The following is an 18,939-nucleotide window of genomic DNA, read 5'->3' as shown; positions in this document are numbered from 1 at the left end:
AAAGGGTGCAACAATGAATGAATGGAATTCCAAAATCTCTGTAGATGTTCATTGAAATGAAAAACAAACAAACTAAATTAATAATAAAAAAAGAAAAAAAAAGAGTCTAATCACAATTATTTATTATCCAAACACACTAAGAATGATTCTTCTTGGTGTTGTCCCACCTTCCTCTCTTTCCTGATTGTTTCTCTATAGATTAGTATTGAATTTATCCTCCATTTCACTAACTCTGAGGAGTTCTATTTCTTCAATTCTGCTTTTTAAAAAATTAATTTTAATGAAAGTTTACAGAGACTTAGGGTTTCCATTCATTGTTGCACTTTTCTTCCTGCCTATTCCCTTCCCGCCCCCATTCACTTTTTCTCCTTGAAAAGTAAAACCCTTTCATTGTTATGTAATTCCTCCCCCTAAGTCCACTCCATTGTGCAGCCTACATTCTGGACTCCTGTCATGACAGAAATACCCAATCATACCCCTTTTAAACAATTTTCTCCCTCATCTGTTTCAATGTAGTATATTCCCTCATTCTCTGTCTTCCCTCAACACCGATGTCAGTCTGTTTTACAACAGTGGCACTATGCAATATTTTTCCTTTTGTGACTGAGATATTTCACTCAGTATAATTTCCTCCAGGGTCACCCATTTTATATAATATTTCATGAATTCCTTGTTTTTCAATGCTGCATAGTATTCCATTGTGTGAATATACCACAGCTTCTCTATCCATTCTTTTGTTGATGGGCACTTGGCTTGTTTCCAGCTCTTTGCTATTGTGAACAAAGCAGCAATAAACATGAGTGTGCATCTGGCTGCTTGGGTGGCAGTTCTGGTTTCTCTAGGGTGTCTTCCCAGTACTGGAATTGCTGGGTCAAATAGCATTTCTATTTGCAACTTTTTGAGAAAGTGCTATACAGCCTTCCATAGTAGTTGCACCATTTTACACTCCCACCAGCAGTGAATAAGGGCTCCAGTTTCTCCACATCCTCACCAGGGTTTTTGTTTGCTGTTCTGTTAAAATTTTGCTATGCTTACTGGGTTGAGATATCATCTTATAGTTGTTTTGATCTCCTCTCTTAGAGCTAGGGATTTTGAACATTTCTTCATGTGCTTGTTGGCCATCTGAATGTCTTCTTTGGTGAAGTGTCTGTTCATATCCTGTGCCAATTTTTTAAATTGGATTATTTACCTTTATCTTGTGGTGCAATTCTGCTTTTTTTTTTTTTAATCCTTCCAATGTGCTATCTTTTTCTGGTATTTTAACTATTCAGAATATGTCTAATCTACCATTCTACACAGAAGTGTACAAATTCTTTTTGGTACAGTGACTCTATGTATTCTTTTCATCTTGATACTTCTTACATCATTCAATATTTTGCCCATAGAGTCAGTATAGCAAATCAAGGCTTCAGTATTTTTCCAGTTTGAGAAATGCTGCACATACTTCTTCTTTTTTGGTTTTCTAACTCTAGATCTTTGTGCACATTTCATCATAAGACTGATGTGTCTTCATGAAATGCTCTTTAAAATCTTCTGTTCAGTTCTCTTAGTTCATCATATCTTCTTTTTGTTTTAGTTTCTCTATACTTAAGAACAAATTTCAGACTCTTCTGACCCTGATTTTGTTCTTTCTCTACTGACTTTTTAATGACCTTTTGCTTTCCTCATGTGTGATGTCTTGATGGCATTGCACAACTTGTGTCCGGTATTCAGTCATTAGTGTTCAATACAACAAATCTATTCTTAAAATAGTCTCTAAGTTCAGGGGAGATATACATGTACACATTCACATAGCATACTTTAGCCAATTATCTACTACGCATTGTGAAGGGAACAAAAATTCTAGCCCTTAAAACTACAGAATCTTCTGTTAGGAGTTGAGGTGACAGGAACCAAATTTTATTAAAGCAAAAATTGAGGAAAGACTGAACTCATGGGGAAGGGACAGGAATGATTTAAAGAAGAGGAGGAGAAAAGGTGGGCTTAAAAGAGAAAAAGTTGGCAGGCTGAGGGGTACAGCTTTAATTCCAGATTCAAGAAATGGGTAGATGGTCTGAGAAGGGTGGTTATCTAGAAATACAAATGAGATGGCAAACTAGATAGAGTCAGAAAGTAAGATTATACTATATTAAGTAGTTTGGAACTTTAGTATTCAACAAAGAAACAGGAACTCAATATTTTTGTTTATATTCTGCAGTTTTAAAGAGGGGGCTGATGTGACTAGATTGGTAAACTGGCCCTAAGATAGGCTGCCAATGAACAGAGAAATCAGTTTGGAGGGACTCTTTCTCTCTGGCCCCCTCCATCCTGTAGAGCTGGACCTGACTCATAGTTGCTCCTCCAGCTGGTTACCAAGGTCATTAAGTCATACAGGAGGAGATTGTACATCTTTCTCCATCCAAGCTGCTGGTGGGTTCTGACCATCAAAGAAGTGTGGCCTTTGGGTTAGCAGCATTAACTCTCTCTAGACTGTGCTTCCAGAGTGTCCTTGGAAGGGCTAATGTGATAATTAAATATAAGAAAATATAAGTTTGAACAAAGGCACAGACAGTGGGATTAGAAAGGAGGTGACAGAGAAAAGCAGCAGAGATCTAATATTCAGAGGTGATACTCTTACTACTACTAATTATCTACTAAGGACCTGACTCACAGAATGTCTAGGATAAGATGCTAGTCATTTGGTTTTTTTTACCATATAACAAAACTTTTATTAACATTTTGAACAGATTCAGTGATTAGTGAAACTGCTAATTTCTAAAATTGAGAGAAAAGGCTATCATGCAGAATGATGCCATCATTGGGCACTTTGAATGTAACACTAAAGAATAATTAACAGCCACCCCTCAGATGAAGGACAAGGTGCAGTTGACTCTTTCTGGATGTTGTAGTCAGAAAGAGTGTGGCCATCTTCCAGCTGCTTCCCTGCAAAGATGATCCTCTGATGGTTGGGTGGGATGCCCTCCTTATCCTGGATCTTGGCCTTCACGTTCTCGATGGTATCACTGGGATCCACTTCCACGGTGATGGTGTTGCCAGTGAGAGTTTTGATGAAACTCTGCATACCACCTCACAGATGAAGGACGAGGTGCAGGGATGACTCTAGATGTTGTAGTCAGAAAAAGTGCTGCCGTCTACCAGCTGCTTGCCTGCAAAGATGAGCCTCTTCTGGTTGGGTGGGATGCCCTCCTTATCCTGGATCTTGGCCTTCACGTTCTTGATGGTATCGCTGGGAACCACTTCCATGGTGATGGTCTTGCCAGTTAGGGTCTTTACAAAGATTCGCATTTTGACCAGGCGGATGAATTCGTGTCACCAACATATTTGGTTTTTTTAGAGGCAGAAGAATGGTAAAATTGAAGTCCACTGGCTAAAGAGAGCTATAAGGTGATCAAAGGTCTTAAAAGTGGTGTGTATGATAAATTGCTCCATTGCAGTGACTGAGCTACAGGGGAGCAGTCACAGAAGCACTTATTAAAATTTTATTGAGGTTTGGGTGAAAGTTTATAGAGCAAATTAGTTTCCCGTTCAATAATTTATATACATTTTAAGCCATTAACTGCAATTCCCTCAATTTAACAGCTTTTCTCAACGTTCACTCTGGGTCCCTATTTTAATTTGTCTATCTTTCCTGTCTTTGTCCAGAAACTTTGTTTCTGGGCAAATGCTGCCCTTTTGGTCTCATATGGTTGATCTGTGAGGCAAGTTCATCAAGAATGGGACTGTTCACTTTATGAGCATGTCTACTGTTTGACTGAAAGGTGATCTTCAGGAGTAGGTTCAGTTCCAGGTTTGAAGGGTACCTGAGGTCCAGAGTATTGTGGATTCCACCTGTCTTTATCAGAGCAGTGCATCTGGTCTTTTTAATGATTTGAATTTTGTTCTACACTTTTCTCCTGCTCTGTACAGAACCTTTTATTATAGTCCTGATCTGAGTGGTTGGTGATAGCCAGGTACTAGATAGTTCTTTTTACTAATTGTTTCTTTGAGTCTTTGATTTTCTTCATTCTCCTTTGCTCTATATGGGAAGAAGCTAGTAATGGTATTGTAAATGGCTGCTTGCAAGCTTTTAAGACTATAACTGTTACTCACTGATGTAGGATGTAGAACACAGTCTTTAAGAACTATGTCATGTAAAATGACCTAATGTCCCCTAAGACTATGGTCCTAATTCCTCAAGTTCAGTGACTCAAGTCCCTCAAGGAGTTTAGTTATAGCTAAGATGTGCAGCAGAAGCATGGACAATTTCCTCTCATTTGATTAACTGGCTCTGAAAACCCATCTGAGGTTCAGCTATGGGTCAGTTTGAATTTGACAGTATACAACAATCACAAGATGTGTGCAGTTTTGCTCCCTGTACACTCTATTACATACCTAGATTTATCTGCAACACATACGAAAATGTATGTAGAAATAATCTAGAAAAAAAATCCTCTCTAAAATCTATATAGACTCAGAACTGCATTCCCATTATGCTGTCCCACACATATTCTCTTACATACTGATCTAGATAGACACTTGTAAAATTATTGTTGTTATTATTATTATGCAGGATTGTGCATACTACCTTTTACTAATTACAAACAGCTAAACTGTAAACACTCTCTCTGTTCCACAAATCCATTTTATAATCTCAAAGGCTACCATTTTAGTATATAGCATGGATCTGGGTCTCCCTCAGAAACCAGGCAAAACAGTCATCCCAATCAGTTTTTATTTCAATCAGGAGAGAGAAAGTCTGAAAGGAAATCAGAGAGAGAAAACTCAAATTAATTGTTGGCCTCAAGAAATCAAACTTATCACCTAGGTATTCTAGGTTTCTAGAAAAGAAACAGGGTAAGTGTTTTGTTAAAACTAAATATTGGAAAAACAACTATGAGATATCATCTCACCCCAGTTAGAATAGTAAAATTTAACAGAGTAGCAAACAACAAATGCTGGCGAGGTTGTGGAAAACCTGGAAACTTTACTGTTGGTGGGAGTTCAAAATGGTGCAACCACTAAGGAAGGCTGTATGGCGCTTTCTCAAAAAGTTGCAAACAGAAATACCATTTGATCCGGCAATTCCACTACTGGGAATACACCCTAAAGAAACCAGAGCTTTTAACTTGTTAGTTAAATTTGTGTCTTCTATGTTGCAACACTTCCATGATACATATTCAAGGATATGAACATGTACGGCTAAGCACAATTGATAACAGTGCATCTAAATTCCAAAATCAATCTCCATAATAGTCTATGTGTTTCCTACTGCCAAAGGGCCCTTTAGAGTAGTGAGAGAAGATCTTCACCCTGAAACCCACAGCGTCCTTTTTCAGCAGGAAGTAGCTAAGAGAATACGCCATCCCCTTTTCCTTATGAATCAGGGTGAAGTCTCTCTCAGGGAGGAGTGATAGGGAATGGCAAAGGACACACTGACAAAGGAGATTAATCAGAACTGGCTTTGACAAGCACTGTAGCAATTGGACAATTAAAACAGACATTCGGGGGGAAGAAGAACGAACTGGGGAGGAGGGTAGAGAAAACAGTGCAACAATGAATGAATGAAAACCCAAAATCTCTGTAAATGTTCATTAAAACTAATAAAATTTAATAATAATTAAAAAAAATATTTCAAATCCACCAGATGCTCTGCCGGGAAAAGGAGGGACAATCTCCTCCTGTACCAGTCAGATCTGATTTGACGGTACACACACACACACACACAATTAAAATAAAATTTCAGTGTGTATATGTATACAAAAAAAAAAGCAGACAGATGCACACCCATGTTTATTGCTGCTTTGTTCACAATAGCAAAGAGCTGGAAATAAGCCAAGTGCCCATCAACAAATGAATGGATAGAGAAGCTGTGGTTTATTTACACAATGGAATACTATACTGCATTGAAAAACAAAGAACTCATAAAATATATAAATGGGTGATCCTGGAGGACATTGTTCTTGTTGTTAAGTGCAGTTGATTTGCAGGTGACTCATAGTGACCCTATGAAGGAGAGTCCTTGACGCTTGGGTGCTTTTCATCCTCTCTCCAGGTTCATAGGGTTTCCGGAGGCAAGCTATTACAGAAGTGGATGCCACTCCTCCTTCCAAGGGAGGACATTATGCTGAGTGAAATATCTCAGTCACAAAAGGACAAATACTGCACAGTGCCACTGTTATAAAATAGGACTGACAAGGGGATTGGGGGGAAACTAAAAAAAGAGGGGGTAAATAATGTACACGGCATTAAAACAGATGAGAGAGAAAACTGTATAAAAGGAATATATGCTTAGGTATTGGCATGACAAGAGTGCAGAATAAGAGCTGCATGGTGGTGGTGGGACTGTATAACAATGAAAGAACTTTTTTTTTTAGAAAAAAAAACAAATGGGGGAGGAGAGGCAGGGAGGAAAATGTGCAACAAAAGAAGAAGAAACCCCCAAACTAAGTATTGGTGATGTTTCTCAGAGGACAAGCAAGGCCATTCATCAACAAATAAATAGATAGAAAAACTATGGTACATTCACATAATGAAATATTATGCAGCACTGAAAAACAATGAACTTGTAAAACATTACACAACATGGGGGAGTCTGGAGGACATTATGCTGAGTGAAATTATCTCAGTCCAAAAAGGACAAAACACTGGGTAACACCATTGCTATGAAACAGGACAGAAATAGGAGTGCTAGGGAGAGAATGGGAAAAGCGTGGATAGACAATACTGCATTAGATCAGATGAAGGGAAGAACTGTCTGAAAGGAATATATAGTTAGGTATTATATGTATGACAACAATCTGGAAAAAGGGGTACATGGGCGGTGTGGGAAAGGGGTGACAAAAGGGGGAAGAAAATGTGCAACAATGAAAATAAAAATGAAAATATTTTCTATGCTACTACTACTACTTAAAGACAACAAGCAAGAAGGGATGAGCATAACATGGAAGGAAATAGGGGTACCTGGCCTGGAGATCCTTCCTGCACTGCCACCTTTACTGCTTCCAATGCTGTCTCCTCGGGTCAGGATAGAGATTCCACTGAAGCTGCTGGCTTTGGTGACAGGGGGCCGCATGCTCCGGACAGAGACATCAGAATCTGTACTGCTCCAGGGCCGGGGCTCCAGGGATTTGAGTTCGCTGTCTGTGCTGCTCTGGCGGCTGCTTGAGGTGTGGCTTAGCCCCTCTCGGTTCCCCCTGCAGAGACCACAGCGGTCAGAGCACCCCCCACCCACCACTTCAGCAGAAGGGCAAGAAGAGAGTTCATTTTTATTCTTTCAATAACAAAGAAAGGGTGAGGGTTGGGAGAGGATAGACACTGACTTCTTGTTAGTTAGCTGGCCAACTGAGACTTGATGGGAGCAGACAGAACAAGATCCAGTACAGCCACAAAGAGCACAAAGGCAAATCTGGAAGACAGTGCACTGGCAACTAATTCAAAACATTAGACCAGAGGTGGACAGAAACCACACATGATGCTGAGATTGGCTATGGCCTCTTCTCCAGCCCTTGCAGGGATCCCGCACATGCAGGAAACAGTGGGAACAGAGGGGTACTGACTCCTTCTAGGAGTTCTTTAAAAAAAAAATAAATAAAAGAACTCCTAGAAGATACTATTGCTTGAAGGCAGAACTAATCAATGATATGGATAAATTATAGGACAGGTCTTCACATAACATGTGTCTAAACCAGTAGAGGTGCTTCTGATGACAATCTTTCCAAGTATGGGAAGAGGAGTAAAGTAGTTTAAAGGAACAGTGAGAAAACTTGGTCTCACAGGAATTGACCCAAACTGTTTTATAAAAGTTCCATGTTTGTTCCCATGTCTGGAAACAATTCTCTTGGTTCACTTGGGACTAAAGTGCTAAGCAAGTTAAAACAAAAAAATTCTTAGGATACAGGATGGGAAGGGGTGGAACACTGTTAAATGCCCTATACTATTGTTAGATGCCCCATCTATTGCACAAGGCTACTAAGAAAAGGAATTCTTTCTAAATCTACCATGAAAGCATCAGTTATCCTGATGGTAATCAGTGCCTGTGATTATAAACAACTGGACTTCTTAAGATAGCCTGAATTGACCTGAAAACTAAGTCTTACTGAATTCTAACAGCTTCTCAATCAATAAACAGCCAAGGTAAGGAGTTCATTCTTCCCCCAACTAATGACCTACGGGAACCAAACAGTAATCACAAGGGTTTACTATATATATCTGGATGCAATGAAGCAAAAATCATAGTAACTTGGGTTCCCTTCTTTTCACCATCATTCCATAAAGCAAATAGTAAACTTTGATCCAATTTTATTAGCTCTAAAGACACTAGTTATTCTGAAAAAAACAAGGTATTATGTATACTGGCTCCAAAGGCATTATAGGGAACTAGGCTCAAGTATTCTAGCTTTTAGCAGAGCCAACCATGATAAACTACGAATACACTAGCTTAACTACTTAGGAAATGCCAATTTTTATTCTCTGCAAACTCAAGTAAATTTATACATAACCTCAAAGTTTCTCTCTACAAAGTTAAAACTTAGGACCTGAAAACATTCTTGTGTCCTCAACACTTTATCTTTCTTTTGAAGCTGTCAAAACTAGAATGAGAAGCAAGAGAATTATATTATGAAATTATAATTATAGAATCAGACTTGATTCAATGGGCAAAGGCAAGTCTACTAAGAAGTCTCAATAAGGATGTCTATTTGTGTGGAAGACATAGTTGTGACAATAGATAAAGCTGCTCTAACTTGAAAATATTAGAGCTTAAATTTTATGACAGGTCCTAACGTACTCTTCCACCTAAACCAAACGCTGCTACAATAATCTTTTTTACTTTTTTATTTTACCAAGGTAGCAGTGAGTGAGGAAACTTTAAACCAACCATCTTGGGAAATTTTGGGGCCAAAGCTGCTAGCAGCACTTCTGCAATCAACCATTCTCTTAAGATTGTGGTGGCCAAATGCTCAAAACATGGACTGGTGATATTTTTTGCTCATCTGGATTATATACTACTCCTGTGAGAGAGAATCCAGAGTGAATACTGACCAAGAGAGAGATTAATTTTCTTTCTCTATAATTAAACCTATTGTCTCACTCACTCATTGCCATCAGATCTTAACCAACTCATAGCTGACCCTCCAGTGAGTTTTCAGAAGCTGTAAAATGTATGAGAGGAGACTATCTATCTTTCTCCCATGGAGCAAAATTTGAACTGCCTGCCTCTGGGTTTGAAGTGCTAATCCTTATCCACTATGACAGCAGGGCTCCTTAAACCTATTCTCTAATAATTTTATTTCTACTTCAATAAACATAAAGTGGCTAAGAAGTTACTCAAACTTGATTCCGGGCTTCAGATTGCACTACGTGAGATGGGGTAAATGGAAGACAGTATTCATTCCCATTGCGTACTCCCATAAAAATAGAGTGATTTAGTTTCATTCTATAGATTCCGTGCTGGTGAAAAGCCTGTTCTTCTTGGTTTGGGGGATGGCAGTGGCAATAAATATCAGTATGCCTCATTGGGCTTATTTACTAATGAGGTAAAATCGTCCAAAGTACTGAGAAGTTACCATAAGTATTGAAAATATTATCCATATCCAAATTCAATAGTAATTGGTGTTCTGACATTTCATAAACAAATCTCAGAAGAAAGATGAAATAATTAGAAAATATCAGCTTCTAATTACCCAAGTTCTGGACTGTACTCAAATAGAGGAAAATGTAAAGAATCCATGAAGCTGTATTTTAGATGAATTAGGTATTTAATAAAAACTCAGTAAAAAAAATAGCTTAAAATGAGGTCTGCACTTGCTCACCAGATCCTTAAAATTATTAACCACTTTTAAGTAGTTTGGTGATCCATGGCACTACTAAACACATAATTCTTAGTAATAAATATGAATTAAGGCTCCAAAGACAAAAATATTCAAAGAGCAAGGGGTATTGCTGTAGAGAGCTGGAATGGTAAAATGAAAGAACACTGGGTATAGCCCCAGTTTTGCCACTTTTAGCCATGTAAATAGGGGCTAGATATTGAAACCCTCTGCTTTTGGTTTTCTTAGATGTATCCATTACCAGACAGTGAAAGACTGAGCCACATAAAATTTACTTTGGCAACTGTTAAACCATTGTGCATGAAGTCACACAGATTCCACAAGAGTTCCTTCAAAACTCTTGCTTATGAAAGGCATTCTGGAATTATCTTTGGCCCTGAAGTGCAGGCTATGGAACAACAATTTAAAGAGGGGAAGGGAAAGGTGAGGATTCTATTCCTTACCACCATCAACACCATGGAGCCCTCTCTGCTTGGAAAGAGTTCAGAGATATGGAAAAGGAAACAAATTCTCCCAAGAATAATTTTCTACATGGTTTGACTAGTTTTCGAAAGAACAATTGGGAAAGGACGGCTAAACGAATGAGAATGAGATGTCTAACGAATCTGAATTAGTCAATCCCTTTCTAGACCAGGATTTAAAATGAGGGAGAAGTAGTATACTCAAACTAGTGTTATAAATTCAAGTTTTCTGTACTTTATAGGTTTTTCCACTGGTACACTGGAGCTCTGGTGACACAGTGCATAATATGGGGCTGTTAACCAAAAGGTCAGCAGTTGAATTTACAAATAATTCCTGAAGAGAAAAACAGGCAGTTTCCTCTTATTTGTACAGCCTTGGAAAACCAGTGGTGTAGGAACTAACTCAATGGCAGGGAGTATGGTTTTAGGAAAAATGTACTTAAAAATGGCACTAGCACATTGCCTTAAAATAACACTTCTCTCATCATGTCTTGGTATAATCCTCTGGGATAGGAAAGATAGATAAAAATTAAAGGAAGTCTGATGATTAATCGTAAAGTATGATGCAATGGGGAAATAATGAGGAGTTCTAATGGAACGGTGTATTACATGTTTCACTGCTAATCAAAGGGGTAGCAGTTCAAAAGCAACAGCTACTCTGCAGGAGAAAGATGAGCAATCTCCTCCTTTAAAAATGTATAACCTTGGAAAGCTGATGGAGGGTTGCTCTGAGTCAAAACTGAACAGATGGCAATGGGTTTCGTTCGGGGTGGCATAGTGCATCAGCTATCAGGCAGTGGGTTTGGGTTTGGGGGAAATTAGTAATTTTCACTAGCACTAAAACAAGTAGTTACGGACAATCATATAAAAAGCATGCTCTAAGTCCACTTTAAGGAGAAAAGTTCTTTCTGAGGTTGTATTGCCCATATATTGTCTTAAAGAGAAAACTATTCATAAAGAGATGTATGTATGTGTATACTATTTTTTCCTTAAAGGTGCAAAACATTATACTGGGTCAAAGACAAACTCCTCATGTCTTTTCACACATTCAGGAACAGTTTCCAGAAGATACCAATTCTATTACCTAAACATAAATGTATGTTCAAGCCCTTTAAAAGTTCCTAGTTTGACCAAACTTTTCAGTGGCATGAGGACCCATTTTGGACATATCTATTCGACCCATTTCACCAACTATCTAGGACTCAAAAATAGAATCAATAAAAATAAAGTCATTGAGAAGGAGCCTATTTCTCTTTAATGGGGAAAAATCCAATGCTGCAAAAACCACAAGTTGAATTATTCCACAAGCAGCCATGCATGGAGCAAACTCACTCCGCTGAAAAGATTACAGCAAACAAAATAAAATTTAAAAAAAGGAGAGGTATAAATCACACAGAAGTACCTAAATATCTGCCTTCTCTTGTGAGAACTAGAAGAAAAGGCTTCTTTGGAGAGTCTGTTGGTTAACATCAAAGAAAAGCATCATTACAGGATTATATTAACCTCACTGACATAAAAGCTCAATGGAAAGCGGGGAACATGCTAAGTGGTACTAACCTGATGTCATTTAGATATCCGTTCTGGCCAGTCTAGGTGAGGGGAAGAAAACGGAAAATAACTTATAAGAAAACAGCATGGGATAACCAAAAAGGGTGTCCATGATGCTACGAATACCCAAGATCCTCAAACCAAAGCTCACCCTACTGACAGTGAGAGGGAGCATGGACAAGATGACCCGTACCCACATACCCAACCTGACTTGTCACCTTTAAAAGAAAAATGTATTAGGTATTTTTAGCTTCCTACAGTTTTCAAAAACAGAGGCTGATAAAGGTAAAAGTATGAAAGAGAGGAAAAGGAAAATATTAATTTATTACTTTCTTTTCTGTCTCAAATTTATTCTAAGGGTAAGCTGAGAAAACCAACTGGTGTGCCTGGTCCTAAGGAGTATCTCCACAGGGGAGGAAAAGGGACATAAGGGGGGGAACCTCAAATTTAGGTTTTAAGAAATCATCTTCAGTGGCTATTCTGTTTCTGCCTTACATTGGCCAAAATGAAAGACATTCACACCTAGGACCCAAGGAGGGTAAGAAATGGGTAGGAGCCTAAAAAAAGAGGGAGAAAATAAAAAACATTTCTTTTGAGGGTTATTTCCTGACAAAGCACTGAGCTGAGTGAAATGAGTGGACTCTCAAGCCTGAAGAAGAAGTACCAAGAGTGTCCAGCTGCTGAGCAAATTAGGCTCTACATATAGCAGAATCAATGTTGGGTGGTTTTCCTAATTAAGAGCTCAGGCTTTAGAGAAGCTGCAGCAGCAGCATTTCCATCCAAACACCCTTCTAGCCATTTCTCTTTTGGGTCTGCCTCCTGCTCTCCCCACTCCCAGAACCTATATTTCACCCTTCTTCAGCTCCCTCTGGCTGGCCAGGCCCATTTTTATGGTAATCTTTGGAGTCTAGTGGATTTTTGTCATTTTTCCTTACATAGAATTGGGAATCCTGATGCTTCTAGCATGACAAGAGTCAGGAGGGGCTGAAATGAAAGGGCCAAATCTCTAAAGATTTAACAGAAAATACCTATGTCAGCAAATGCTTGGTAAGACTAGAAATCAGGAAAAAAAAGAGAGGAGAGATAACTTTGTCTTTGTTATGATGGTACACTGACATATTTTCTAGTGTCAGGTATTGGTAACCAGTCCCAATGCCCAATTTAAAGTTCCCTATGCTTTCAGAATATCCAAGCTTTGCTAATGTCTAACTAATATAATAGGGCAGTCATTGTCCATGTGTTGGTAAAGCAAGAGTGTATTACAGATAGTCAACTGGGCTATGATGTCACCAGTATTTCTTAATGTAAAGATCCCAAGGTAGAGCAAGTTATCAAGAGGTGGTTTAATTAATTTAAGGGTTAAAAGCATGAACTCTTGAGCTAGAATATCTGAATTCAAATATTAGCTCTTCTGCTAACTAGCTGTGTGACCCTATGTATTTACTTAACCTCTCTATGCCAGAGTTCTTCATTTCTAAAATGGAGGAAATAATGAAATCTACCTCACACATCTTGTGTGAGGATTAAATGAGTTAATCTACATAAAGTGCTTAAATAGTGTCTGAAAAATAGTAATCACTATGTAAATGTTTGCAATTATTATCTATCCACCTGTTCTGTGCACAATTTAGGAATATCACTAATCACAGCTGTGTATAAATGACATCTCTCATTCTACCCAATTCATTTGCAAGTAGAGATAGAAAACATTCTTCAAGTTACTGGCTGGCTATTTTGAAGAAGGAGTTTTCTGACTCCGATTCTAGCAATATAAGAAGATTATTTCTTGTTGACTTATGGACCAGAGAGTTTGCTGTACAGTGGTCTCCTCAGAGAGTTCTTGGAAGCACCTGGTCACCTTAAGCTAATGGTGCAAGTTCATAGGAAAGCTGTTTTTCTGAAGTTAAGATACAACAGTTTTCTGAGCTAAGTGATGATGAAAAGATATGCTTTTTTGATTTGTTTTTATGTGTTGCTGAGGGAGAGGAGTGGGAGGAGAGCAGAGTCTGTCTAAGCATCCTGATTACAACTAGTCATCTTTTAACAATAAAGGGAGTTTAGCTTTTCCTCCTATTTTACTAACTTGACTATAAAACAGCACAACTATTTGTGTCCATACTGACAACACCCCTTAAGAATAAAGTTTCTTAAAATGATTCGACTTGCCTTTTGGCTTACAGAGCTACTCTTGTTCTAAAGAAGAAAAGTAAGAAATAAGGTAAGAAGGAGACTTCCTGTTCAGGTAGGGACAGAAGGGAATAGTGGTAACCTCTATGCATGTAGAATGTTGAACTCCAGAGGATGGAAGCTAGACCTGTGCTCTAATATTTACCAACAAAACCTAAACACACAGTTTGTCAGATAAGATGAATGTATAGGCTGCATGGACACTAAATCTTCCACTTAGAAGCAAAGACATCTAAAATGGACTCTGGGGTTGAAAGACGGCCAATGGAAAGAGATTCTGGCAGGTAAGATTCAGGGTCCTTCCATAAGCCCTGCCAAAATCATTTCTATATTGAGTCTAGTAATATCTACCACATTCAGCCACTCCAAGTTTTAGTTGCTTTTCTATGCCATACAGCAGAAGTACAAATTAAAAATAAGCAGCTTTCCAATAAGCCACTTTTAATTTTAGAGAATAAATCTGGGGCTGGCTGATGTTGGTAATCTGAAAACAAAGCAAAACAAAAACATTTATGGAGGGTTCATTCCATTCACAGTTCCAAAGATTAAGAGCTAAAAGCTATGGGCTGACAACTCTCAGAAGCTACACTTACCTCTCGGGCAAATATTCTCTCTCGGACCCTTTGATATTCCTCCTCTCTCTCTTCTATTGACTTGCTCCTCCTTCCATCCTGCAATGGAACTCTGATCTAGATCGATGAGCAGAATTAAGCTAGTTAAGTTCTCCTCGTACTGCAAGCTCACTGCACACCAGCAAGGAAGAGAAACCGGGAGAATTTATAGTTGCCATCAAAAAAATGGAAAAAAAAAAAGAAAAGAAATAAAATTTCCAATCCTGGGCAGGTTTCACTGGGTACATCTGACCATGCAGTTTGGGAGATCAGGTTTCCTGGATGGTTAGGGACACTCCATTTCCCCACCCCCCAGAGTATCAAGAAAACTACTACTAATGACTAGGTTGCTTTCCTATAGTAATCAGTTGCTCTCCAGTCAATAAGAAGCAAGAAAATGGCCCTGGAAAAATAAACAACATTTCTTTGGAGGGATAGTAAAGGATAGAAAAGAAGCCAGAGAGGGAGAAGGAACAATTAGGTACTGAGCTGGCTGTAGAGGAGGAGGCTTATAGAACTAGCACCAGTATTACTCCTTCTTTAGTCACTAATGCCATGCCTCAAGATCCAAGTCACATAGAGCTCAGCAAAGAGGGCCTTGGAAATTAAATCCCAAGGGCGAAGCTAAACTCAAAGTCTAAGCATTTTCCCTCATCTTTACTTTGCCACTGGAGGGAAAGACACGGAAAGAAATTACAGAAATAGTGACAAAGAACAGAGCAACAAAAAGGGAGGGGGAGAAAGAGACTAGAACAGAAAGAAAGAGAAAGGAACAAATAAGGCACAGGAGAGGGGGTGAGAGACAGAGATGGAAAGGCAAAAGAAGGAAATGAAAGCTAGAGAACCTCACATGCTCTGAAAAATGATGTGTGGTTATTAGATGTGGTGGTTGGACAGATCATTTTTCCATGTCTGGTTGGCCTACCAGCCAACTTTCTATCACTGTCTTTTCCTCTCTCAGTCTGTTATTTGTGAACACTCTCCTGGATAGAGTATTAACAGAGTGTCCTTTCCTATACTGTTCTTAAAGGCAAGGAACTCTGAGAGAAATGACATGAATCAATGTCATCCAGCCCTGAGAGTCTTATCCTCAATCCAGAGGCTCTGAAAGCTTCAGAGAAAGCCATCTTGAAGGAGACTGTTGCTCTAGGCTAATCATCTTGATCTTTATCAAGCTCTGGAGCTAGCCATAACTTTAAGAGTTTCAAGTACAATTAGATGTGATTCCCATTTGGTAGCACAGTACATTATGTGCAGGGCTGCTAACTATCAGTGGTTCAAATCCACCAGCAGTTCAGTGGGGGAAAGCGAGGCAGTCTTTTCTCATAAAATTTACAGCCTGTGAAACCCAGTGGTGGGTTGTTGTGAGCTGGAAACGGACTCAACAGCAGTGAGTTTGGTTTTCGTTTTAGCCTCAAGAACCTAAATTCTAGTCAATGTCCTTTTACAAATACCATTTAAAAAAAATAAAGGACCTTGAAGAGTTATACCTTCTTTAATCCCAAGTCTCATAAAGCAGTGTCAATGTGGCAAAACAGAAAGATCTAAAGGGGCAGTGAAGATAGGGCAGAATCTCAACTTTGGCATCTCTCAATCTTTAGGCAACTTTAGGCAACTAATCTCAGTTTATTCATTCATTTATGAATTACATTCATTCATGTTATCTCTCTCAGAGCTCCTTACCTTCAAGAGCAGTGGAGGAAAGGACACTCTGTTGATACCCTACCCAGGAAAAGTGTTCACAACTAATCTTAGTCTCAGTTTTCTGTAAAGTGGGACAAATAACCCATATCAACACTGGGTTATGGAGAAGATCAAAAGAGATAATATATGTAACATGTCTATAACAGAACCTAGCTCAGGAAAGACACTCAATAAGATAGAATAGAATAATATGTTTATTATTAATCCCATGGACAGAAAGTACACAGAGCCTACCCTATTATTGATCAAGCCTGAAGCTGAGAGATGAAAAGTTCACAATTGGGACAAAGTTCACTCTGCCAATTTGCTTGTAGGCCTGAATAATTCCTGATCCACAGGAAAAAGGGTTTTGGGCAAAATGGAGAGAAGGGTATCAGGATGGAAAGGCTCTTTCTTGGTTTTAAAATTTTATAGGTTTTTTTTTTTTTGTTTCAATCAGACCCAGTGTGTTTGTCCATAACAGATACAGCATTTTTCTCAAAAGAACTCCCTCAAATATTCAAGTAGGAGGCAGGACAGGTGCTGGAGTCTAGACTATACAATACCCTAAAAACAAGACTTTTAACTCTAGAGGTAAGATGTAATTATCATTAATTATCTAGAATTATATTGGCTCAACTCAATCAAACTCTTTAAATCCTTAATCTTACCCTTTATCTAATACCCTTTTGGAGGCCAAATAGAAGCAGGCTGGTACTAAAACTTTTTCTTAGAAAAACTTACCCTCAAACTATCACTTACTATCTAAAGGATAACCAGAGGTTGTCAGGCTGTTAAATGAAGGGACGGGATAGACTGTCCACCGCATATTCCCATAGGAGTGAATTACAAAGGGGATACTGTCAGATAATGCCAGAATCAATAATCAAAGTAACTCACTCACCTGGGTGGAAGGAACTGGGAAAAGATTAAGGAGGTTGCAGAAAGGAGTCAGAAAAATATTTTTAAGTGGATAAATTAGGTCATAAATTTTCTAGTTCAAGGCTAATCCTGTACTTGAGCTAAGTGAAGAATAGATGTAGGGCAAAGTATCTTTTGTGATTCCAAAAGAAATATCTAACTTTTTTTAAAAAAAATGAAACCATCTATATCAATGCTGAAACAGATGGAGACCTTGCTTCGTCCCACAATAACTTGCTATTGTAAGTCACGGAGTTCTAGGCCAAATGAGAAAATCCAGCAAACCTCAGCACCATGTTTCTCTGGGGTTAGAGGGTGGCATTCAGCTCAACAAGTGTAGTCAGCCCTCAATGTTACGTCAAAGCCAACTCAGTATAGCTCAGTACATTTTTTTTTCATATTAAGATATTTTGAGTTTTCACTATCCCACAAAAATTCTTCTCCGTCCCCAGTCTCTCTTAGTGTAAGGTCTCTGTATAGGCCCACCCTTTTCCACTCTTCACCTGGTTATCGTCTCGATCCATACTGGCATCATCTCTCTTGAGAATGAATCTCTGTTGAAATTCTGTATTCTTCTCATCTTTTATATGTTCTGAGAACCTTTGTTCAGGACTGGGATTGCAACAGAAATGTGGGAGAAGAGAAGGAAAAAACCCTTTTGTTAGAAATAGCTCTCTTATATTCCACAATATGCTATTCAGGGGGTTTTTGGAGTTGGGAATGCAAAACATCACATCAAGGTTTAAATGAATTACTCAAGCTGTCCTTCAATATATCTGTAAATGGTTTTTGCTCCAAAGTTATGCATGTTTTATCCCTGAAGAAAAAGAGACTAGTGCCAGTCTTTAAAAACTACCAGGAATTCTAAAACCTGTGCTCATGACCTCGAATAGAATAATTATGTGTGAGAGAACTGCTGATAATCTTTTCACAAAGCCCCTTCCTTAGAAGACAGCACTTCATACTATATCTTCTTCCTCCACCCTAGCAGATTATCCCAGAAAAGTCTTCCCCTTTCCTTACATTCTTGTGTTACTGGTTTTGTTGATGATGACAGCTTTTCCAGTTTGATCAACATTATGGTCCATCCCAAAATAGGCAGCTACCCGGTGTAATAGCATCCGGTGATATGAGGTCATCTGAGGGAACTTCTTGAACTGGTTACTGAAGAAAACCCAAAGGGGAAAAATGAAGGAAGGGCAAATAACAGCCATAACAGCCAACTGTACTTTTTATTACACATGCTTAAAAGTAGGGAATTTTTTAGAGACCAGCAAACAAGGTCTCCCCATTACGAGAAATGGAGATATTTACTCAAGAATTAAAAAGGTTTTGTTCAACTTCTTTATCTATACTATTTTGCAGATCATTTTAATCCATATCCTCATTAGGAATATTCCTTAAGCTGTAAATTTCACTTATCTAGATAATGTAAAATATTAAGTCAAGTATTACAATGAAATGTGCAAGGAGCTGGAGCCAGAAAATCAAAAAGGCCTAACTCACTCAGCATTTCTTAAGCTCAAGGAACTGAAGAACAAATTCAAACCTCGAATTGCTATAGTCAAGGATGCTTTAGGCAGAATACTAAATGATCCAGGAAGTATTAAAAGAAGATGGAAAGAAGATACTGAGTCACTGTATTGAAAGGAATTGGCAGACACAGAAGAATTTCATGAAACAACATATGAGCAAGAGCCTATGGTGATGAAGGAAGAAGTT

At 38.5% G+C, this 18,939-nt stretch overlaps 1 protein-coding gene across 1 annotated transcript in view; it reads right to left on the bottom strand.

The window, feature by feature from the left end:
* R3HDM2 (R3H domain containing 2) overlaps positions 1–18,939 on the bottom strand; it is a 91,665-nt gene that overhangs the window by 35,273 nt on the left and 37,453 nt on the right. The window contains exons 6-10 of the mRNA XM_006897672.1: positions 18,241–18,381; positions 17,721–17,829; positions 11,825–11,856; positions 11,670–11,723; positions 6,940–7,172 (exon numbers count right to left, since the gene is read on the bottom strand). Coding sequence (XP_006897734.1) covers positions 6,940–7,172; positions 11,670–11,723; positions 11,825–11,856; positions 17,721–17,829; positions 18,241–18,381 — 569 coding nt within the window. The remainder of the gene's footprint in view (positions 1–6,939; positions 7,173–11,669; positions 11,724–11,824; positions 11,857–17,720; positions 17,830–18,240; positions 18,382–18,939) is intronic.

The sequence above is a fragment of the Elephantulus edwardii genome, unplaced genomic scaffold (genome assembly GCF_000299155.1).
Source record: "Elephantulus edwardii isolate Elephantulus edwardi_28Jun2011 unplaced genomic scaffold, EleEdw1.0 scaffold00212, whole genome shotgun sequence".
Classification (NCBI taxonomy): Eukaryota; Metazoa; Chordata; class Mammalia; order Macroscelidea; family Macroscelididae; genus Elephantulus; species Elephantulus edwardii.
This window is presented reverse-complemented; position numbering and strand designations above follow the sequence as displayed.